Here is a 24,158-nt window from a genome sequence, read left to right as displayed (position 1 = left end):
TGCTTGATATATATATATATATATATATATATATATATATATATGGGTCAGGATGTCTGTCAGTAACGTGATTTAAACCCTGAATATATGACACCTTAAACGGGGGTGTAATTTTTACCTTACCCTCTTGCGCTGGATGCACCTGGATTGCATCACTTAAACAGGGAGGCCGCGTTCATATTTGAGCGATGAGAGTGGTATAACTCCCCCTGTCAGTAACGTGATTTAAACCCTGAATATATGACACCTTAAACGGGGGTGTAATTACTACTTTACCCTCTTGCGCTGGATGCACCTGGATTGCATCACTTAAACAGGGAGGCCGCGTTCATATTTGAGCGATGAGAGTGGTTCGCCATAACTCCCCGAACGACAACCTGTTTGTTGTCCTGCCTTTGTCGACTGATTGATCCTCCTGTCAGGTAGTGCCCCATACGCTTGGAATTAGTCGCAGGTGGTTGCATGAATTATAGAATTTATGCCAAATGACCGGCATTTAAAGCTCGATACGACCAAGGGTTTGTGTTGCCGATGAGCCGCAATAAGAGAGAAACTTGGTGGAGGACCCACCAGAATCATTACGCCGGCGCAGATAACGGACAGTTTGCACGACGGCGATGTGAACGAGCACCTTCTGAAGTCCATTACTTATTAACTAACAAAGTGCATGTTCGGTTCTTCTGAATGGCGAAGTATTCATTACATTATCCTTGAAGCTGTTTATGATGTTTGTTCTGAAATTCATATGTGGCTTCAGGAGGTCAGACTCCTTTGCTTACTGGATACAATTTCGTCGTGGGACAGTAACGTCGCATCAATTGAACAACCTTAAACTGTAAAAACCTGGGAGAGCGTTCAGGGATGTCGACCTTATGGAATCCATGTAGATTCCCGCTTACTGCAAAATAGATAGTCCCCTTCGAGAGGGCGATTGCGCATCTGTGGAAGACTATTCGGTTTGCATAGAACACCCTGGGTTCTAAGGGTTATCTAGATCTGGTCAACTAGAGCATTGTATGAAATCCGTCTATAATATTGATGGCTGAATACATAAACAGGAATTAGGATACATCATTTTGATTGCGCATGTAACCTTCCACGCATTAGCTAGTCTGATCAGAGGAGTTCAGATTACCCGTGGTGAATGCAACACCATCCGTTGTCGATCGATCTGCATGAATCAATAAACACATGTTTCGAACACCAATGGTTCACAGTGGACATAACCAGTTTTTCTACGGTCTGAACTAATCAGATGAAAGTATGTTTACAGTCAGCTTACAGTAAACGTAAAAGTCGGATATATTGACAATACGAATGTCATTTAGTAGAAGAAAGCTGCTCCGACATCAATTTTAAAAAATAAGATTTCACCACAGCAATTACTGGCAATCGTTTGATTAAGCCTTAATAGTTTGTTGGTCGTTGGCTTGTTCGCTGAGCTGGGCATTTTGGTTGCAAACGTTTCATTACCAATCGAGGTGACATCATCAGTGCGTAGTTGTGCGTAGCTGTGGGTTAGTGGTTGTGCTTCTTGTAGTGAACCCGAAGAAAATTTTTCTAGCAACAAAATTGCTGGTTTTCACATTGGTGTGGATTTACTTCCGTTCGTTTTGCCAAGCACATCTCATTCAGTCAGCGTGATAGGCAAAAAAAGAGCCTGAAAACATCAGAAAACCACTCGGGTGGCGCCAACTAAATGATCAACCCCCCATAAGGACCTATTTTGAAACTTGAAATAATCGTTTTTTAGATGGCTGAAAAAATCTTGGATGCATTACTCAAGGAAGGTAGTGAAGGTCTGATCGCCGGTAGATACCGAAAGGTAGATACCACTGCATTCTTTCCTTAAGGGGAGCTTTGTCCGAAGTTACGATCGGATAGATTGTCTGAGTAATGAGCCTCTTCATTAGAACTGATTGGGGTATACGTAAGGTGGCATATCGCGTGGGATTTTGCAGAAACAATAAGGGGCTCGGTGGGCGGAACAGCTGAATGCGGTTTTTACGGGCCTGTTGGTCTTCCTGCTTAATGTGTGCATTTTAGAGCAAATCGCAGATAAACTTCCAACAGCGAAGACTTGTACGATCCATTGTTCATCGCAAGCGCAGAAGTACTGAGCTGAAAAGTGCTGATTCTGACATTAGTTTTCAATGCTACCATTACGGAGAAGTTGATACTGTGGTGGCTAACCTCTAATTAATGTCAAGTAGGTGGACAACAGCTCACTAGCTTCCAGCACGCTTCAGAAAACTTCGCCGATCTCTCCCTCGTGTCTACATCAACTCAAGCCTTCCACATCAAGTAAATGGCAGAAAATCGCTTGGGAGCATAGATATATTGTTTAGAAGATGGGCGCTTCGGCTGGTATTTTCACCACAAGTGCACTCTGACTGGTCAGTAAATGCGGTCGAATAGTTAAGTCCTCTCTATGTTTACATCAGAATTCGTGCTGGAAGAATATGCTGATTTAGTACTGTTATGTCCGAGCTACAACAATCGAACTCATTTCAAATAGTAACCAATACACATTGGTACACAAATGGTGCTAGATGTCTCAAACCACCTAGAAAGTCACCGGCTTATAACCGCGACTTGATTCTGCAATTACAATTGTGGGGATTAGAGTTCAGTAAGCTGATGAATAATCGTCCAACGTCCGTTGTGTAATACGACTGCTGCGCCGAAAAATTGACCTATCTCTTTTACAAAGTGATTGGCGCTGCATTTGACAAGCTTTGGTAACTTCCAATATTGTATCGTTCTAGATCAGTTCTATAGCAGAGCAAAGATGCAAGCAGCCAAATGTTTTCAATCATCTCAAGTATAACTTGCAGCACCTTTCGTGAGACTAGTTTTGTAAGAATCAGTTTGGAGACTTGTTTCACATAAGTCACCCATTGCTAACCGGATCGTAAACACGCTGGCGTTCGGTACTAGGAATACTATCTGGAATCATCTACTGCAGACCTAGAGCTTATTCCGGCTTCAACTAAAATGTCAACAACTCCTGTTTGTAGCCCCTTATGCAGTGACTAGTTTGTCACAACTACATGCGCACTGCGCTCAAGCTGTCGTGAAAAAGCTGTGGATCTTGTGTGCACATGATGCATACACGTTGAGTTGACGCAGAGTGTAGGTGCGGGAAGTTAAGGCTGCATGAAAAAAGGTGAGTGCTGTGCGGCTCTTTCAGTAAATTCACGTGAATACTGTCACTGGAGACGTCAGACCTTTCCTAGACCATTCATAAAGAACAGGTGGCGATCATTATCGTAGCAATCCTTTGTACATGTTCGTTCTGGGAGACAATCAGAAACATTTTATTGGGTTTGTTGAAGAACTCCAGAAATCCTTGAGGATAGTCCAAATGTACTGTTTTCTGAGAAGCACTCCTCGTATCAATAGCGGTCTTGCATTAGGTCACGGTATGAAGGCAGCCATTCGCTGTTTCGTGAAATCTGAATGGATCACAAAGGCGTTGTTGTATGGATGTGAGACTTGGCCTATTCGAGCAGCGGAACTGATGCGTCTTCAGGTGTTCGACAGAATCATAGCTCGTGTGGGTTGGTGTCGGCGAATACGTAACGAGGCAGCTAGAATGCGCGTTTTCGGTTGTGCAACGGGTGCTTGTATTGAAGAATGTGTCCAGCACCAAAAGTTGCTTTGGTTGGGACACGTGTTGCGTATGCCGAACCATCGTTTGCCAAAGAGAGTGCTGTTTCCCATGCCCAACTCAGAGTGGCGTAAACAGAGAGGTGGCCAACCCTTGCCTTGGCAGAGGAGATCACGAAACGCTTGGATGCTGTCGGTGCTACTCGCCTTCCAGGATGGGGACCACGTGATCCTCACTGTACTTGGTTGGAGACACTACAAGATATGGCTGCTAACCGTTGTCAGTTTCTATCCAAATCGCCTGAGTGAACGTCTGGAGGTATAGATACCTCGAAATGATTGTGGTAAGCTGGCACTTTCCCCCACGCATCCACATTTACTCTTTTCTTTACAATAAGGCTTTCAGATAAATCATGGTTGTCAGATAAATCATGGTTGTGCGTCAGTGAAGCATCGATGTTGAACATTAATGTCATGCTGTCGATGATGATGATGATGATGATGATGATGATGATGATGATGATGATAAAGGGAGTCAGTTTTTTCGGTCACAGAAAGTCTCATTCTGTTCGTCTCATAAAATGTGAGTTTGTTTGTCCAAATGTGTATAAACATGCAATACTTGTTTTACTTATTACACAGTACTCACCAACATTAAAACCCTATCCAAACTTCAATGCTCCTGATGATTGCGAACGCTTGCGCAAAGCTATGAAGGGAATTGGTACAGATGAGAAAACTATCATAGAAATCATGGGAGCTCGAACCGCAAGCCAAAGGACTCAAATTGTACTACAGTTCAAGACCATGTACGGGAAAGATTTGATCAAAGAATTCAGTTCAGAACTGAGTGGCCGATTCTACGATTGTGTTGAGGCCTTGTGCTATAGTCCGGCCGAATTCGATGCCAGACAATTACGAAAGGCGGTTAAGGGGATGGGTACGGATGAGAGCGCGCTGATTGAAATCCTCTGCTCTAGAACAAACGACCAAATTCGCCAGATCAAAGAAGCCTACACCAAAGGTAAGCGTACCGTGTATGCTTAATTCAACTAGCAAATACCCACTATCATTTGACCTGTTCGAGAGCACGACCATGTTACCTGATATTTTTCGGTGAGCCAGTAGAGATACAAATAAGCTAGGACTGAGGCTTTACGAGAAAACAGATTGTAATAATGCTTTGCAAATTTTTGCATTCTTCGGTTTTGTTTGTTTATTTCTTTTAGACTATTTGAACCTGAAATCTTTTTGACGTTCTTTAGAAAATCTTAGTTGGCGGCGAGACGTTACTTTCTCGTTGAAACAGCGTTTGCCTTGACAGTACTCCCGGAGGCTGTACAAATGCATAGTACAGTACAATTTCTTTCTAATGTACCTTTATGCCTTCTTGCGTCACCTCTGAATCATCCATACAGACCTGGAGTGGGTCGATTGTAGATACCTAGAAAAGTCAAAGTATCTGACATAACAATGTCCACGCATGCGACTGACTAACCAGAAAAGAGAACACTTGAGATAACGTTTTTACCATCTCTAGGGTAGAATTTCAAAACGGATTTAGGAAATACAGGCATAAATGCGACAAACCGTACTGTCATCATATTAAAAGAAACATTTTAAATAACAATCCCCACAATCGTCTGATCACAAATTATCCTATTTTATGTGGATACTAATGAAGTGCTTACGCTCTGACTGTGTGGCTTGTGCCGATTCCTCTAACTTATATCCATAATCAAGCTAAAAGGCAGTCAGTGTGTTTGCCAACAGGATTTGATTTACGACAAATACACTCATTTGAAAGTCAGTTTGATTTTCACAAGAGACTCAACTGAATCCCTCGTTTATGATATTTTACAACTGAATATACCGCACACAGGCCGCCTCATGATTCAGTTGACACGTTATTCGAGATATCGCAGTATGTTTTCATTTCACTATTTTGAAACGATCTCCTATAGAAGGGGGAAGGAACTTTGCCTCACTGTCTTTAAAACGAACATGCTTTAGGTGTTAATGCCTCCAGATGCAGAAAAACCTAACCATTGTTTTGTTCCGAAGCCATAACATAACAACATCTGGGGACCTTGAAGTGTAGGGCTGAAGAACCTGTAGATGATATCTAAATAATAGTAGTTTATTGGCTGCTGAGTGGCAATTAGGTGCCAACCGACTACATTCGCTCCAGCAAGAGAAAGTATAAACTGAATCTAGATAAATAGAATCTGCGTTTTCTCGTCTCTGAAACATTCAAATGAACCTCGACTGCTATAGTCAAATAGTTAGCCTCTAGAATGTCGCATATTCCGGATCTTTAGCTTCCCAGCAACCGTTTGTGATTACTAATTGTTAAAAACATGCAGAATCCTCAGTCTACCGTCTATCTAGATATTTCACACACAGTATCGACATCATTTTTATCAACCTGTTTGAGGCTCTTGATGTCAGCGGTTCGCTATACCAATTATACCCTATTTTTCACACTGAACAAGGTATCCTTATATCCATTAATTTGTTGGGTACCAATTTTAACACTGAACATACCCACTTAGCTGTGTTCTGAGTTTTCAAACCGCCCGAATTTAAAGGAAAGATGCGTCAACCGTAAGCAACTGTTTAAAGCAGCAACCAAAAGAGCTCTACCTGTTGACGGGCGGTAAACCGTCTCTCAGGAAGACGCATCCGAAGTGAAGCCATCCATGTATTGCAGAATACAGAGTAGCGTATTCGGTTGGCCGAAAATATGAGTACCTCCGAACGATCGATCTTTTCCTCCAAAAAGAAACCAAATCACTCTTTTTCGTGATGGAAGGTTTATTATACTATCAAAATGAACGCAACTTCCAACGGAAAGTGTATCCAGACTTTCGGATGTGGGTTGGGGCATTGTAGGTTGTCCCTCTTTGAGGTAAAGCCGCATAATATGTGCGCATTTCTTAGACAAAATGCAAAAATTTGGAGAAACTTCAAAAACACCCTTATTCATTTGCTGAATGACGTGCAGACTGAGGTAACATACAATAAAAATGTGGTCATCTAGGGTCCACGCTTGCTAGGTGCGTGCGACTGTGTTACTCAATCTTTATCACTATACTGCACATCACTCTATGTTGGTTGATCAGGCAATTTCTCCACCACACCTCCCCGTTCACACAGTTAATCCTGGACGTGACCTTGAGAAGGATGTAATCAGCGACACATCCGGCAATTTCAAACGCATCATGGTGAGCCTACTGCAAGCAAACCGCGATGAAAGTCTCACATTCGACCGAAATGCTGCACGACGGGATGCAGAGGATTTGTATGAAGCCGGGGAGAAGAATCTTGGAACCGACGAGTCCAAGTATGGGTGTTTTACCTCCGATAATGACAGATTACATTAACTGTTGTGTGAACAGATACACTGTTGGACACATATCTACCAGGCATTCCAAGCTCTGAATAGACGCTAAGGAAAAAACACTTTTAGTGGTACAAGCCCAACCTAGTACACGAAAGAGGGGATCGTATTTCTTGGGATATGGTCACTTTAACTGGGAAATTTATTTATAAAAATGGTTTATATATATATATCTCTCTCGCAAGTAGGGTGGTTTCAATCGGCTGTCGTAAAACAGCGACTAAATGAGTTGCTAACCAATGACGTTCGGTTGTAACACTATTTCGGTGCCTAGCTGCCATGCTACCCGAAGGAAGCACGAGGGCTGGGATACTGCCAGGTCGCCCAAGCCTAGACAGGGGAAGTCGAGAGGCAAAGGTTGGGCTCGAATCACGGACCTTCCGGCTAGTAAATTCACGCTCTAACCACTTGAGCCACCTCGCCCCAATGACAATTTTATTCGGAAGTCTCCGGTTACTACTGGCAACATAATACTAACGAGATCTTGAGTTTTTTTAAAAACGGGTCCTGTTATGTTCGTGCAATATCACAATGACTTTAACTGGAGATCGTTAACCACCCGTCTCACTCACTAAATCAAGAGATATCAAAATAGAAGATGGAATGTTGTAAACAAACATGTGACATTATTATTTAAGGGTTAGTGGCGACTGTGACTGCTGCTACACTAAAATGCGTTATCGACGGAAACAACCATGATAGCTACTGCGTACGCTAGTTCTACCAGATGAAAAGAAAAGCTATCAATGGTCAGACAAGAATAGACATAAGATAGGTTATTCCGGCTTGATATAGTGGAGTTGATCTCCTACAATTTGAACACTTCAAAGTAAGTTGACGGAATTGACCGGGAACAACCATGGTTTGTCATTTGTGGTTGGAGATCACCTGGCGTTTTACACATGATACCTGGGTAAAATCCCGAGAATGAATCAGCTGGAGCCTATAAGAAGCCTTCACAGAAATCTAAATTCGTCTAAAGTTCCAAGCCGGAATGTTCCAAGGGGGGTTCAACCTCCTTCAGGGAACTCGAGAAGTGTCAGTCCTCTCAAGATGGATGCGCCTGAACTTACGCCAGCCTAGGATTTTCACTAAATGGATCTGAGATTCCTATCCACTCGTTTTAAGCGTTTAATAGAACCGTCTGTTAGCACTGGAAGATCGCAGCCGGTAATTATTCTGAAAAGTGCATTGTATGTGTGTTTAGTCGTGAACACCAGACTCAGTGTGAAGCCGCGTAGACTTTCCCCGAGGTGTATATCCTGCACTTCAAGGGTCTTAACGGTACCCTAATCTTGAAGCATCTCTTTCATACTACCCAATCACGGATAGGATCAAAGTGCTATTATCACGCAAAATATACCTTCAATGAAAACACAAGGTTATTCAACTCTATTAGTAGTAGCACCCACAGAACTCGTTCATGTTCCTCCATTTTATACCGACAAACGGCAGAAACATTCAGCAGACTGTTTTTGTAGGAAAGTTTAGGGTGGCTCAGACTCATTCCTCCATCTGATGCTGTTAGCGATTGTGGCATTTAGTCACGTGTTTACTCCACTGGTGTATTCGTGTCCAAGATGATGAAGGTAGGCAATAAATTAGGTCTATAGACGTACTCAATTCAGTCATCTGATCAATTGATTTACATTTTCAGATTTAACATGCTCTTGGCGTCAAAGTCATTTGCATACTTGCGTGCTGTTTTTGTGGAATACGCGAACGTCAGCAAAAGCGATATTGAGACGTCCATTAAAAAGGAGATGAGTGGTGATCTTCGCAAAACAATGTTGGCTATTGGTACGTTTGGCAAATTTTGGCTCAATGTTCTCTACCCGTTAAGCGAGTGCAATTAATACCCTTTTGATAAAAAGTGTGAAGAATGTTCCAGTAGAGTAGTAGTAAACGGAAGTGACCTCCGAGTCACTGCGCCATCTGGTACCGATCAAGCCGGCTTCGGCCTCCCGGCATCGGGGGAGTTTACCACATACTGACGACTACAATGAATAAAGAATAGAAAACTTCTCAGGATTCGGACGAAGCGTGCTCGGGGCAAGAGTGAACCGACATCACACTGACATCACACTTGCTGGTTCATTCTGAAATCGAATAGTGAAACGTCTTAAAAATCTTAAAACTTGAAAGACTTAAGATTCATAACGTGATGTCGTTCTTCGAATTATGTATGTTGTCTTTTTGTGTACATTTTGTACACAAAATAATGCATATGCTATCCTTAAGCTCAGCGCCTGCTAAACTCCCTTTATTGTTCAGTTAGTTTTTTTTAAAGAAATTTGTCCCCAGACGTTTACCCTTCTCTTGATTCTTAGAAAGGACTTGGAACCCCAAGAAAAGATCGTATTTGGATGGTATTTTCGCCTACTAAATCCCGCGAGAGACAAGCAAAGTAAAGTCACGCAATTGAAAATAGTATTTGGAGGCTCCCCAGCTTCAGTGCACCTGGTTAGATGGAAGTTTGTGCCAAATTATAGGGAAGTCGGGGGCAGCACTCTTACAACTTGCTGTTTCTGTCTGGAAATTACAACATGGGGTGGAATTTGTAGATGAACGTCTGGTATTGGTTTTAAGCTAAATCATACGTAAGCGCTTTGGAATGGTCTTGTATAGGGAGACCATTGTCTCTTGAGGAGAGAAGCCTGCAATCCTTTTGTTTGGCTGAAATACAAAGCAGTTTGCATTACTTTTTCCTCGTTTATTCAAATTCATTTACGAGCCTACTGATGACTGTACTGTTTATTTTGTATACGGATTTCATTGCATGTTAAGATGAGAAAATTTATGATCAGAAAGGGATATTGTTTGACAGTGTCACAAAGTTACTTGAATCACAAGAGCGTTTATTTTTAGGAAAGGCATCCTGCTTCATTTATTTCTTTTAGAATCCCGCTCACTGTCTCAGATATTCGTTGATTAGTCCTATGTTATCACCGGACATCTTGTTGCGTTGCCTTAATCGTTTTTGATGCCCACCCATCATTCGGTTTTTGGCTTTGTGTATTCCACCTCTAATCATCGTTTTCCAGCGTTGTTTTCAAGTAAGCTTGCAGCATAGTTGATATCTTGTTTCACAGATTCTAACAGTCCAGGACAATGGTTTGACTCAACCCGTTTTCTCTCAGTTGCCTAACTCTTCTACAACATAAGGAAATCACTGAGCTTATCTTTGTGAAGAAAGCAGCTATACTCAGACAGCCCACATACGAAAATTGATTTTCATCTGCTACCCCGATATAAGTAAACTTAAATGATGAGCAATAATAATTTGGTTCCATCCGTGAACAAAATCAATTGGGATGTTTCATATCCATTCTATCATCAACTCTGAAAACATGGCTCATTCTGAAAACTTCAAGAATACACGGCACTCCTTAGAACTAGTGTACGGGAAAATGTAGTCTTGCTAGAATGAGAAACAGTTGTCTCCTTGATGTTCGGAGGTTAACTAATGGGATCAGTTAAAGATGATATCTCCTGATTCGAGTTTCTTCTACAGATGGGTGGGTGATTTAGTAACGTTGCTGATCCGCAGCTCATGGCAGAACAATTGAATGTCACCGGTTTTATACTCCCTAATTTTCATCACATTCACACTATTTGTAACTCTCAGTATGAGTAGAACAGCTCTACACTGCTTATCGGTTCCTCAGCACGGAAAGGTTCTCCTCACTTGCAGGATGGAAATGTTTGAACCTCCCAACAAACTAACAGCAAACCGCAACACAAACACTGATTCAGCCAAATAATGAAAAGCCGAAAATTCAAGCTACTTGTTCCAGTCTTTATTTTGTTTCGTCCTGAAAACCGTAAACAATATCAGTAGAACAAAATTAACAATAAGTAAAGAGAAGATACTTGCATATCTACCAACTTGTTTTTTCTCATATAAGGAGAATTTTTAGGAACGGCAGTGTATCAGTTTAATCTCTTATCGACAATAACAATACTACTTGTTCCAGTCTTTATTTTGTTTCGTTCTGAAAACCGTGAACAATATCAGTAGAACAAAATCAACAATAAGTAAAGAGAAGATACTTGCCTATCTACCAACACGTTTTCTCAAATAAGGAGAATTTTTAGGAACGGCAGTGTGTCAGTTTAATCTCTTATGGACAATAACAATTAGCAATAGAAATCTGTTTTCGTGACGCTACGTGATTTTACTACCTCTTCATGTTTTTTATTAGTACAATGCATTCAGAACAAACAGAGCTACTTCGCTAAGGAACTGATGAAATCCATGAAAGGTTTGGGGACAAAGGATGAGACACTTATTCGCATCATTGTCTCGCGTTGTGAGATGGATATGGGGAAAATAAAGGAAGAGTTTCAAAAGGAAAGCGGGAAGACGCTTGAATCATGGATTTCTGTAAGTAAATGCGTTCCAGATGGTCGAGCCAATTTGAGTTTGTACAGTCTATACAAGTCTATAGACGTTTTGTTTTCCGATGCTTGTGAGTTGCGCCCAGATCAAATGCTTTCGCTTCAACGACAAAATGCTTTGGTACTGCTTTTTTTCAAACATGACGGGGTTTTTTAAAAACACGATGGCCTAAAACTGTTCAATTCCTTTAGCTGTTATTTCTATCCATCGTCCAACTAGTCGGTCATATTTTCCGTGGTATGTCTACAACGTTTACGAAACTGCGGTATGTCGCACACTGCATGGGACGTTTCAGAATGCTTTCCTTAAATAGACCGTTTTCGCAAACAATATCGTTTCATCCTTTTTGTACCGTTTCATGAATGTCAACTGAAACTTAGTTCGTCAGACAACATAATCTTTTGGTTAACTGTAGAAAGTATTTATGATAATGCACCGTGTAGGAGTGAAATGCTTGGAGTCAGTTCATCTAGTTTAACGAACAAGCCAAAGAACACACGCAACTCACGGCGCTTACAGTAATAAGAGGTGGCATGACGATATGCATGTCCCATCTTCTTAGAACTAGCCTTTGAAATCCGTTCGCTACGCTGAGCTCACCTAACACTGTAGGCGCACTTGTCTACTCAAAGCTGCAACTGGGTAACCGATGTGCTCTGCACTCAAAAATAACTGTGCAAGTTGACCTAAGAAATGATATTGCATGAATGCTGTTTGCATTAGCTCACGTTACCCTTTGATAAGCAGTCAAACTGCGATCCACGCAACGTCCTGACGTCTGCATCATGATTTCTAGAAGAAGGTGATGAGCTCGAACTCTTTCATGTCCACATATACAAGCCCTTCTTATTTGGATCCCCATAAAAGAGGCTTTAATATTCGCAATGGTACTACTTAATCATGCAGCAAGATCAGCTGTTTTACTTGGGAATTATGTGACTTTGCTCAAATGTCAAAACACACAGCTTGATCTCAGCTAGTCTGGGCTCTGATAAGGCGATTTCCTTCAGAAAGTGTACACTGACCCTGAACCATAATAAAGTATTCAAGATGGGTTGAACCAACTGGCTACCCCCTACGTAAGCGTAGTTGATGATATAGGATAGGTGAATGTTTTGATTCTGGACCAGTTTGCTTGGGGCAGAGTTCCACCATATCCACACTCATTTCGTACCGTTCATAGGAGTATCACGAAATACAAGTGTTTCGCTGATCAATGCTGATGACTGGGTTTGAATTTACAACCTGTTAATTGATTGTGTTGCAGTGAATCGATTGAGGACAGAAAGTGGGGCTGGGTGGAACAACAAGGATGCGAGCAAATGCCTGGTGGATGGGATGACTGTGGGACATGTCTCACCTGTTTTGATGTACACCATAGTTTGAAAGTTCGTCTTATTCTACAGTGGGGGCGCAGTGGAAGGAACCCGTTGAAGTAATTACTCAGTGTAAAATCGAGTGGCTGCCAAACGTTAACTCATTTTGAACCCGTTGAAGTAATTACTCAGTGTAAAATCGAGTGGCTGCCAAACGTTTAACTCATTTTCATGTTGCCACACTACCAGTATTGTTTTGATGAGCGATGTGGATCGGCGAGCTGACGTTCCAGCTGGAGGAAATGAGCACGATGACAGTTAACCAACTGCCGCTAAAATGCCTCTACAATGGGCAGCGCACGCGAGATCAGTAAGATGAAAATGGAGAATGATTTGAGGTCCGGTTTCCACAACTCGGCAATTTTTTGTTTGACCAGGAGCTCTACCTTGAATATGAATATATATGCAACGCTAATTACCAGTCCAGCATGGAATCTTTCGTTGAGTTTGATGGATGCTAGTTACTTATTCTTGATGAACATCACTTAAGCCACACGGAATTTTGAACTCTAGGACTTTCAAACGTAAACTTAGAGCCAATATCTTCTAAATCCTCGTGAAACCTGACTAGAGTTGTTCTCACACATCACCAAGCATCGGAGATTTCTCCGTACCATCCGATCCAGTTTTATCAACAATGTGGATCAGTCGACTTACAAAAAGATCTAAATTAGTGAACCGTTAACTAAAGCGAACAAGAGAAGGAACTGCGTGAGTTCTCCCGACGTGCGCAGAATTATTTATTGACTCTGGGCACGACAGACAATGAATGAGCCCTGGCGTTTGTCGCCTGTTATAGTGTACCCTTTGGTTTCTCTACAACTGTTTGATCCGGTAATATAATTGTCTTTTCCCATTTATTTGCTTCTAATTTTATTCTACCCAATTTTTTCAAACCTTCCAGGATGACACTTCGGGCGATTATAAAAAATTACTTCTTGCGCTTATTTCTGGATGAGTCATGAATCGTTCACAAATCACTTTTCCGTTTCTTCAACACGTGTTATTTGCAAAGAACTCATCAGATTCACCCATAATATTCATGTAACTTATGTGACACATTCAGAGCATACATACTCCAGACAATATTACACATGTTTATGACAATATAAACCTTCAGATCGAACGAAAACGTGTTCTAACGGACCACAAATGGATTACGTAGTATAGTACCATTCTTACTATTTTTGAAGTGCGGTGAAGCGGTAAACACTGGCTTGTTTACATTCACCGCTGCTAGTTAGCTCCGTCACGAAGAGACTGGACCTTACCGTGGTGTGACGGTTTGCGCACCTCAGCGATCCATTCAGCTATACTGGAGAGTGCCTCGCGACACTCACAGAGTCTCTCATACCAGGTTGGTCAATGGTTAGAGGTCTGACGAACACAGTCTCCTGGCCCTCCAGGTTGGGGGTTGGAACATGTGGCGACTTGTTCCGTAGAAATGGTAATGCATTTGCATTTCCCGCCAAACACTGCTGCCTTGTGGTTAGGCTTTTGAGCCAAAGGCTTTGGTTGAGGACCCTAATCGTCCTCCTGTCTAGGTGTGGGCACCCTGGCAGTATCCCAGCCCACGTACAACCATGAATAGCACATACACAAATAAACTCATGCCACATCGTCATGGTTGCACGGCAGTGAAGCATCGGTGTTGAACACTGATGTCATGCTGTCTATGATGATGATGATGATGATGAGTTAGCTCCATAGTTCTTCATCTGAAAGCCTCAGAGCGTGACTTTCACCCACCTGAGTGCACTTTGGTGCCATTCAGAGTAACACACCGAACTCCTCCACTTTGGTTAACACAATCCAGAGGCGTACATTTAAGTATATATGGCAAAATTAAGGAATAGAATTGAGGTTGAAAGACGTACTACTCATAAATGATAGTTTTCCGCAGCCTCCCTCGTTAACATTTGTAGCCAGGCTATACTGCATTTGGTAAAATCTCATCATATCCACACGTTTCCATGTGATGACCAGTGCAATTTTTGCCTCATCTATAGCTCATTCGTGCGCATTTCTGTCTGACAGCATGTCTACTGTGAAGTTATGAGAATTAAGAGTAAAGAAGCGATCGGTTGAGACCGACTTGGGAATCCCTTGATGCTGGTAAACTCATGAAAAATTACCGCGTGATGTTTTGTTTCATCCATCGGTCGGGCGATGAACCAGTACAACGCTATCTTCAGAGTACAACTTCACACAGAATCCGCTAAACAGAATTCTGGATGCTCATCTAAGTGGTTAACCTATATAAACCAAAGGATGGATAAACTGCAGTGGGTCGGTGTCGTGCATGTTTCACGTCGTCCCACATATCTTGGAGGAAACTGCAAACGGATTGTTGCTTTCTTTCCCATTCAACTACTGGAGAAAGTCTTGGGTTCTATAAAATTCACGCTTACATTAATCTCAGTTGACCAGCCGGCCTCCTGTCCTGGAGTGATCACTCTGGTGAGTCCATACCAAAGTAAATACGGTTGCCTCCCATTGAGCAGATCATATGAATGGGTCCATCTAAAATATCTTTTCTGAATGGTGGCTTCTCCTGAGATAATATCATTCAAAAGCGATTAAAAAAGTAAAAACAACATTTTTGAGAAGCAAACCTGACGGCAATATGTATAACAAGCTTCTTATCATAAGGCTGTTGCGGCTCTGAGAATGGAACTACAGCTCTGAACAGTTTTCAGATACAAAATACAGCGACTTGTCTAATTATCAGATACAAGGGAACGAATAAGTTAATCTCAAACCAAGTTGACAGACTGTAGTACCTACATCATAATATACCTCATCAAAATGCCGGTCAGTACTACAATTTCTGTAAGTTTTTCCACTGTATCCTATAAACTTAAAGTTAGTCCAATGACGAAAACGCAGATTTGAGTTCCTTGACCAAGAATTCGTCTGGTGAACTTGGGACCAACAGTCTTATTACATCATTGCATGTGTAGTATTTTGGTTCTATCTTGCGTGAGTTTCTCACTAAAGTTTGTCTCAAGGAGTGACCTTGATCCAGGTTGACCGGTAGATTCCCCATGGATTCAAAATTCCTTGGTAGTGGTTTCACGGTTCTTAAGGGTTTCGGAAATCTGCTTGCGGCAAGCTGCCAATTTCTCAATGGATGTGAGTTGCTTAAGAATCAGTTCTTAATCTTCTACTCATACCTACTTTTTCAAGCCTGAGTGAGTTGTTTGGATTATTCATCTCACGTGCCAGCTGATTAGCAGTACGTTTTCTGAACCAAGTGGCCATGACACGTTTTGAAAGACACCTGTTTTTGTTTTAGAGCCAAATTTTGTTGATCAGTACGTTGAAGACACATTAAGTCACCAGATGTGCCGACAAAAATCGCTCTGGCAAGAATGTGGACGTTGAAGTCTAGAGTGTGGAGTTAACAGCTCGAGTAAATCAAGTCGGCAGATTGACTCATTTCTCTGAGCAGTATATTATACACGGTTTTGAAACACCCTGGGCCCAATTGTCTGGTTGATTTTGACTGTGAAACTTTTCTTCAAGACGATGGTTCGATATTCTGCCCCATTCGCACTAGTGAGTACCCGCCTGAGGATATGTGGTGTAGGTCACACAAGCATGATTTATGCTACTGCTGTGCACTTTGAGCTGTACGTTCTGCTTCGCAAAACTTTTAGTATGTATTAATTCAGCCATGGTCACGGTCGCTCACTGGGTGACCGGTCTGAATAGATAATATCATCAACCCACCCTCATCGAATACTGGCTACTTTGCTGCTTCCCATAACTTCAGTATTTACACAAAAAACAGATGGAAGTCTGGTCATGATATATTGACGAAATTTGTTCCAATGAGTGTCTGGAGGCTTACGTCGACTTTATACTTCTGGCAAAAATCAGCCCGCGCGTAAGGGTGTTTGCGTCAGACAAGCCATTCGAAAAATGATCGGGAGGGCCGAATAGTGAAAATTAAGTTAGTAAAAACAAGTAAAATATTTCTTCAAATGACAGATATCAATAGGTTAGCACTTTCTTAATATTGGGAATCTGAAGGTGTCTTCATCCGGTTAAACAAGGCATCAGTCGAGAAACAGTGTTCATGTGACCAGTGCAAGCAGTAATTTTCTGTAGTCTCCGCTGGTGTCATCCTGAAATAGGGGTAAATTGCGTCAGACTTGCCAGGACCGTGCTCGGTGAGAAAATGGCTACATTCCAGTTTGAAATAAGCGAAGGAATGGATCGAAGGGATGGGTCGAACTTAAGGTTTTAGTAGGCTTGATTTATCATCATTTGAAAAAAGTTCAAAATAGAACAAAAATCGTGAAACTTATTGTCACACAGTGCACAAACTAGGCTTCACACGGAAAGTCTTGTAGGGAAAACACAGAGCCACTGTTTTATTTTCTCAGGTGTCTCACAAGAATGGGCTATTTAGCTCATCCAAGTAGCAACCGAACCGCTTCATACAAGTCCACTGTTACAAGGAGGCTTAATTTCACCCAAACTTTTAACGGACCAAACAACGCGCACCACGAACTGACGATACTTACCGACCTGTTAAGCTTGACGTGCCAGTACAATTGGAAGCCTTACTCACATTAGGGGACGCATCGAATCTGCGTAGTTCTAACTTCAAAAATGCTATTCCTACGTGAACAGGCAACCAGTATAAGTTTGGCTGCCTTGTTTGTTTGGCTGAGAATTGGAATTTGTACTTCACTGTTTATATGCCTATTTAAACTGTTATATCTGCTGATTCGCCAATCTGTGGTATCTGCTGCTGACCCGCTCCAGTGCCTAGTGTCGGAGAGAAAAGACTCACAGAAGGGAACACGATGGCTGTATTCCGAGCAAGCGAGTGAGTGAGAATGCAAAAGTTACAACGGCCCCACGCTATTTAAAGGGGACTTTCTGACATTGATCCAGGCTGTCCGATAGGCGTTTGTCATCACCCATCAACATCGATCGTGCCTCTGTGAAAAGCCTGAATGCTGATCACATTCGGTCGTGCTTCTGTGGCGCAGAGAACACTCATCAGGTTTTACTGAATTGATCGAATGATTGACTGGCCTGGATGCTTGCCGGCTTTCCAGTTGAGCTTTTGGTGGAGCAGTAGGTTCCGGGCGTTCAGAAGTTGATTTCAGGAATCTGACCTTCCTGATATAAACCGTTCAATTATCATTAGAATTAAGCTACTTTAGCAACTTTGCATTCACTACTCGAATTCACTCTATAATCCGTTAACACCCTTGGCCACAGTCCCATGGGTCGGAATTACAGGGCTGAATGCGCTCATCCATGCGCGTTGCACACCTACTGTAGTTTTAACTTAATCGTTTTAAAGGTGATTGGCAAGTTTTCTTTTTTTACTCTGGTGGGCAGCCAGTTGGTTACTTGGTTTCGTTCGTTATTACTGAGTAAGTGAGGTTCTAAAATGGATATCGCAACCAGTCTCTAAGACTAGCTGAAAGTTAAGATTATTTCATTCAGAGAGGTCTGTTCTCGGTTTAACAGTTTGCATTTGTATAGTCGTGGACATAAACGCTGGTGTTTCCTTCGGCCTGCCTGGGCACATTATCAAGCGTCGTCTGGATTAGCCTTGTCTGTAAATGGCTATCGATATATATCATACTGTTCTGTCCGATTCTATACACTCCTCTTCTGTTTCTTACAAATAAGCATTTACCTAACTCAGGAAACAAGCACCTAAGTACCAAGGACTAATAAGCCAGCAGTGGTTTTCATGAAAGGAAGAAGGCCTTCGCTGCGGAGTTGGTAATCTATTCTTGCAGCAACAGCTCTTCCTATTTTTTTCCGTACGGCTATTGACATTCTTTAAACTGAGGGCGAGTCGCGACATCGCTTGTCAATAGCACCTGAACACGGATGAATTCGAACGCTCTTTAATTGAACCAGGTACACAAGGCAGTGAAGGCGCAAGAGGCAAGCGCCTTTCCAGGATACTGATCTACCTGTTCCACTTGGTCGGTTGTTCTATGTGAAAAGAAAATCCTCTCTGGAATACAACATGCACTAATACATACGGCAGAGGACTTTATAAGTTAGAAATATTTCCAGAAGCCATATGAAGAAGTACGTAGTTGCCAAATGATTCTCCTTTGTCTTGGAAGTTTCAGGTCACGGGATATTACAGTTCCCGAGCGAATCATGCGGCTCAGTTTACCCGAAAACTTCGAAAAGGTAAGCGAAACCACCGATAGACAGCTGACCAGAGCTATCACCCAGAAAGTGTCCCGACGTGCTATGTGCTGATAGGCTTTACCTGATGGGTTCACTTTTCTATTGACCAGATCAGGCTTTAGGTCAAGAAGGATATCTCGAAATCCTGAAAGCATCGAACACAGTGTCATTTAAATAAATCTGCGAACGATTTTCCAACATGCAGTTTAAAAAATTGTGAACTTTTGTTTGCGGGTTCCTAGATCAATGCTAAAATCGATTTCATTACACTAGTACGTGATCAGATGGTCCCCTGAAGCAATTCTGGACTGATCCGTTCTGATCCAATAACAAGCTACTTTACTCAAGCCCGGTCACGTGCCACTCCGTCAGTTGGTCAATTTCTGTCCCTGAACTCGATCAAATCAACATCGAAATCACCTGATTTCAATAGCTGTCACTTCTGCAGCATAAACAATATGACTTAAGTGGAGAGCAAAACCGTAGCTAGATAATTGATCAAACTCATTGACCATCTTGTGAGCTGTTACATGACCCAATGGGACACCAAACTAAATACAATAGACAGCATTATGCTTTTGCGAACAAACAGTTAAAGAAAATTGCCAGCTAACCATCACGACGAATGTGGAGTGTTCCCAAACTTTTTCCAATTGATTGGATTCGGAATATTCTTTAAAATTACGAGGCGGATAAAGTACGAAGTGGATTATGAAGAGTCCCGGTGTTGTTGACGCTGTTCGTCCTTCAAAATATGGTCCATGTGATTCTCTCCGTATCTGGCTGGAGGCACTGCAAGAAATGGTGGCCAGCAGATGTCAATAGCGTTTCAGTTTGTCCGACTGAGTGCTTGGGGGTGTCTACACCTCAGAATGCTTGCTAGAGGCCAACATCAGGTCCCTACTTCCCTCGTTTCTCTTCTTTGCACTTTAAGGCCTTATTTATAGTTAAATAAACAAACCGTTTGTGTGGTAGTAAAGCATTAACGTCAACACTAATGTTATTGTTTTTGCTGATGGTGACGATTTGATACTAGATCATATTGAGGCTACTGCTTCTATGCTGTAGTTACGAATAAAAATTGTTGGCGTCGGTTTTTGTGTGTGATGTTGAATACAGTCCCCGTCACAAACACGGTATAGGGACCGTACAAAGTATTAAACAATTGGATCACTAGCTCAATGGAATAAGAAGAAACAAAAATGCCTTTAACTGAATCACTATTATAGACCACAAGTTCATACAAGGACTGATAAAATAAAAAAATTGCGTTGGAACCTGTTCTCACTTAAATTGCAATGGAAGACTTGCACAATCCCATCACCATATAAGAAAGCCTTGAGTAAATGTTGCGATAGCTACTGCTCGTGACAAATGATTCACGCGGAATCATGCAATATAAGGTGACGATAGATTTTCTCTTACGCGTGTGCCTTATCGTTTCTACATTTAAAGAACTTCGGTCACACTTCAGTCCCTATAACCATCATAATTGACAGCAATGCACCAGTAACACGTACCAGCGCTTAACTTCCAGGAGGCAACTATGGTTTTACGATGTATCGATCGAATATCGATCGAGTATGGATCAGCAGATGCACACGCAACCTGTGCGACGCAAACGTTCATAGAACATCCAGGTCACTTCATCGAAGCTTCAAGAAATCACCTTGCTTGCTGCATTAACCTTTCGAAAGCTTATGGCTGGTATTGTGATTCTCTCCAATGGCCATACCGAGCTTGACGAAATAACTTTAAATCCGGGTTGATCAATTGGTTTTCTCACTCCAGAGACGTTTGTGGGGCACGGACACAGTCCTCTGGAGAGTAGTGGATTGTATATTGTGCAGAAAAAAACTTCATCAACTTTAAAAGCTGAAGTGATATCGGACAGTAAGCAATAGGGGTGTTGAGAATTAAGGTACTTTTACTTTACTGTTTTAGGGGATTCCACATCCTAGAATTACTCAAACAACAGCCACTGTTTCATCATATGGTTTGATGAAAATTTTAAGACAACTTACAGTGATCCACGATTCCAAAGATTTGCCATTCTCTTTCTGGAACTCTTCTTTGATTTTGGCCATGTCGATCTCGCACCGAGACACCACAAGCCTAATGAGCGCCCGATCCCTTGTTCCAGCGCCTTTCATGGCATTCTTCAGGGCATATGCAAAGTATTTTGGCTTGTTTCGAATGCAGCGCACTGACGGGAATGAAAACGACATCATGGAAAACAGTTAGTTAGAATTTCGAGTTTCAGGAAAACAAATTGGACGGCAAACTGGGGTGCCGCCTTGTGGAGTACACACTGATGAAAATTATGAATAATTGTCGTTAGGGGCCCACTGTACCAAGTAAGTTTCCCCAGGTGTTAATCAGAGATGAAGGTGAATATTCGTTTCACATTTTGCCTAGGTTTTTCTGATGTATTTGGGAAGAAGAAATAGTTCAGATAAATGGGCCTAATCAGTGTTCGTACCATTGCCAGAATCAACTGTTTCAACCGTACGTAATTTAGTCTGACGCTTGCGGTAGCAAAGCTACTGGCTCTCTTGTGTTGCATTCCCCTCATTCGAGCCTTGAGACGCAGGTCCAAGACTATCAAGCACGAGTTCGGGTTGGTAGTTGTTGTCCCATTTACTTACATTATTCCAGGTGTCTGAGAGGCGCCACGTGTACCTTCAACCAACAGTCGTGGTCTTCGTGGACTCTCAAACAGCCTCCCACTCTGTAGATACATTGGCTCTCCTAAATATTTTTGGCCAGAGAGTGATACCCTTAAGTTACCAAACTTTATCCATGTTCTTTATTCCCATCCATTCAGTCGGCTTAGGAATTAAAATGCAGAAGCCTCCCACCAACCAGTGGATTCTCATCACGTTTGTCCCTTCTTCGCTTTTTTGTTCAACTTTGTCATCGACATTATCGTGGATTACACAACCCAAGGGACCACGAATCTGGGTAACAAATTCGTCTCTGACGAGAGACCAGTGGACTTGGACTATGTGGTTGACATCATCTTTTGTGTGACGATTATCCATTTTGCGCAAAGCACATTCAACAGACGCATGTTTCGGCACGCGCTTCGCACCTTCAAAGTGTCAAATCACACTTGGAGATTCTCTATCGTCTTATGCTTTTCTGAAACTTTAGAATAAAGTGCATCAGTATGTTCACCAACTCACTTAACTTGGCAGCCTCACAGCCGTTATTTTACTATAAGCGATGAATTCAGTGGGGAAATAACCAAGCCACGAGTCGCATTTGCCCCTTGTGTCATTTGTGCCGTCATGAAAGACTATCGATGAAACTAAAAGGCTTACATACAAGACATCTGTAAAGACGTTCTTGTTTTATGGCCGCGGAACTTGGCCTTTCCGATATGAGGTTCTTAGGCTTCTTCATACATTTGATCACCTTTGTCTCCACAGCAGGATGTAGATGACCTCTGTGATAACTTACTGGTGTGAAGGATGACACTTGCAACTCATCAGACTATTCAGAGAGGCCGATTAATCTTATTGGGTTAAAGGAGTTGGGGTACACACAACACGTGCTCAACCGCCGTCTAGCCAAGAAAGCGCCTTTTCTTGTCCCAAGCCATAGTTTGTGAAAGGTTCGAAGGAGACAGGCAACGATATGGCAGCGTGAAGTGAATGCTATGAATTCTTCACGCCTTCCTGTCCCTGATCAACACGATCCACTTTGTACGTGGTTGGAGCCTCGGCAAGAAATGACATGCAACCGATCCCTGTAGCACGCATGCTGGAAAGGCTTACAAAGGAAGCTGAGTCAATCCCGCATGTAACGACTAACTTCAGCGTAATACTCAGATGCTGCCGAAGGGTGGGGCACCTAATTCTTCGCCTTCCCTGAGGACCAGGGACTTCTGTACACCAGGTTCTCCCTTCTGCCTTTTACTTTTTGCTATGGCCTTCTTTTCTCTCGTTTGTGTGGCATTTAAGCACCATTATATACTGCTGGTGGATTTTATCAACAATGATGATGATCATTACATTCACAGATGTTGGAAACTCACTGTTCTCATTATACCAAGGCCAGGCCAAAGGTATATACTTATGTCCTAATGCGGAGTTACGCTTGAAGAATTCCTAAGTTAAAAGTGCTTACAGCACATTATCAAAACTCATAATTTAGGTTGATCAGGGGTTGATGTGGAATTCTTCACAGAAAATAGAACTCTAGACAACCATTACTCACCAACTGCCAGCATTGATCTCAGCAGATCACCACTCATTTCAGATTTGAGAGCCTGCTCAATATCTTTCCTGCTCACTTTTGAATACTCATCGAACACAGCACGCAAGTGTGGAAAAGATCTTGAGGCTAGAATTTTGTTGAACCTGAAAAGCAACGAAGAATAATGGAGTAAGCTTCGTTCAAAGTTGTAGCCTAATCTAGTTCACTCCTCATTTCTATTTCTTAACTCAACGACATTATGTTCATATATTATTATGGCCGTCTTATGTCTTTCAAGTAGAGGAGAATTGGGCCTCGGAGAATCGGTTACTGTATTCTGGGGATGAAATGAAGAGAATGCAGTCTTCTGCGAGAGCCCAACAATTCGGCTTCCGTTTGGACCCACCCAATAGCAAAACGCAATATCCCTAAGTCTATATATTTAGATGGTCACGCAGGTCCTTTTACTACAATCTTCTTCTTACGGGAGTAGAAAATGTGGCTCCCTGCTACACATTTATTCGGTTAGGTTTGTGAAAAATGTGAACATCTAACTTGTGTTGAGTGCAAGGAACTTATGGTAACCTGACTTCTACATCTCAGTGGACAGTGCCTCAAACTGGGGGGGGTTCATTTTTAGGGCACTCACTGAGATATAAATTAGCTTACCTGTCTGGTCAGAATTCGACTTGGAGCCCCTTGTCGATGGTTGGAGCACTAGGTTTCCAACAGTACTGGTTTGGTAACCAAGCCTACGGATGAGACTTCGATCAATAGATTTCGAGGTGTGTCCAGTAAAAAGTTTTATATAATGAGGCTGATAGGGTTAATATTGCTGCTTTTCATTGAAGATTTCCTATCCGTGAGGTTGGTGGTTTCGGGGCTGAAATTCCGTTATACGATCATTCTAAGTGAAATACTGGTAAATCGCTTTGATAAAACTGTGGGACAAAACTGCATGTACAATGTAATGGTT

The 24,158-nt window shown here is 42.1% G+C and overlaps 2 protein-coding genes across 2 annotated transcripts in view; one reads left to right on the top strand and one right to left on the bottom strand.

Annotated features, from left to right (window-relative positions):
- T265_12644 (hypothetical protein) overlaps window positions 1–14,380 on the top strand; it is a gene marked incomplete at both ends in the record, with an annotated part of 33,267 nt that extends 18,887 nt beyond the window's left edge. The window contains 6 exons of the mRNA XM_009164726.1: window positions 4,255–4,636; window positions 6,772–6,958; window positions 8,673–8,815; window positions 11,221–11,402; window positions 14,092–14,150; window positions 14,200–14,380. Coding sequence (XP_009162990.1) covers window positions 4,255–4,636; window positions 6,772–6,958; window positions 8,673–8,815; window positions 11,221–11,402; window positions 14,092–14,150; window positions 14,200–14,380 — 1,134 coding nt within the window. The remainder of the gene's footprint in view (window positions 1–4,254; window positions 4,637–6,771; window positions 6,959–8,672; window positions 8,816–11,220; window positions 11,403–14,091; window positions 14,151–14,199) is intronic.
- A 2,088-nt stretch (window positions 14,381–16,468) lies between these two features.
- Window positions 16,469–24,158, bottom strand: part of T265_12643 (hypothetical protein) — a gene marked incomplete at both ends in the record, with an annotated part of 24,450 nt that continues 16,760 nt past the window's right edge. Inside the window, 3 exons of the mRNA XM_009164725.1 lie at window positions 16,469–16,926; window positions 21,004–21,185; window positions 23,204–23,346. Coding sequence (XP_009162989.1) covers window positions 16,876–16,926; window positions 21,004–21,185; window positions 23,204–23,346 — 376 coding nt within the window. The remainder of the gene's footprint in view (window positions 16,927–21,003; window positions 21,186–23,203; window positions 23,347–24,158) is intronic.

The sequence above is a fragment of the Opisthorchis viverrini genome, assembly GCF_000715545.1.
Source record: "Opisthorchis viverrini unplaced genomic scaffold opera_v5_8, whole genome shotgun sequence".
In the NCBI taxonomy this organism is placed as follows: Eukaryota; Metazoa; Platyhelminthes; class Trematoda; order Opisthorchiida; family Opisthorchiidae; genus Opisthorchis; species Opisthorchis viverrini.
The sequence above is the reverse complement of the archived record's forward strand: the minus strand, read 5'-3'. Positions and strand labels throughout refer to the sequence as shown.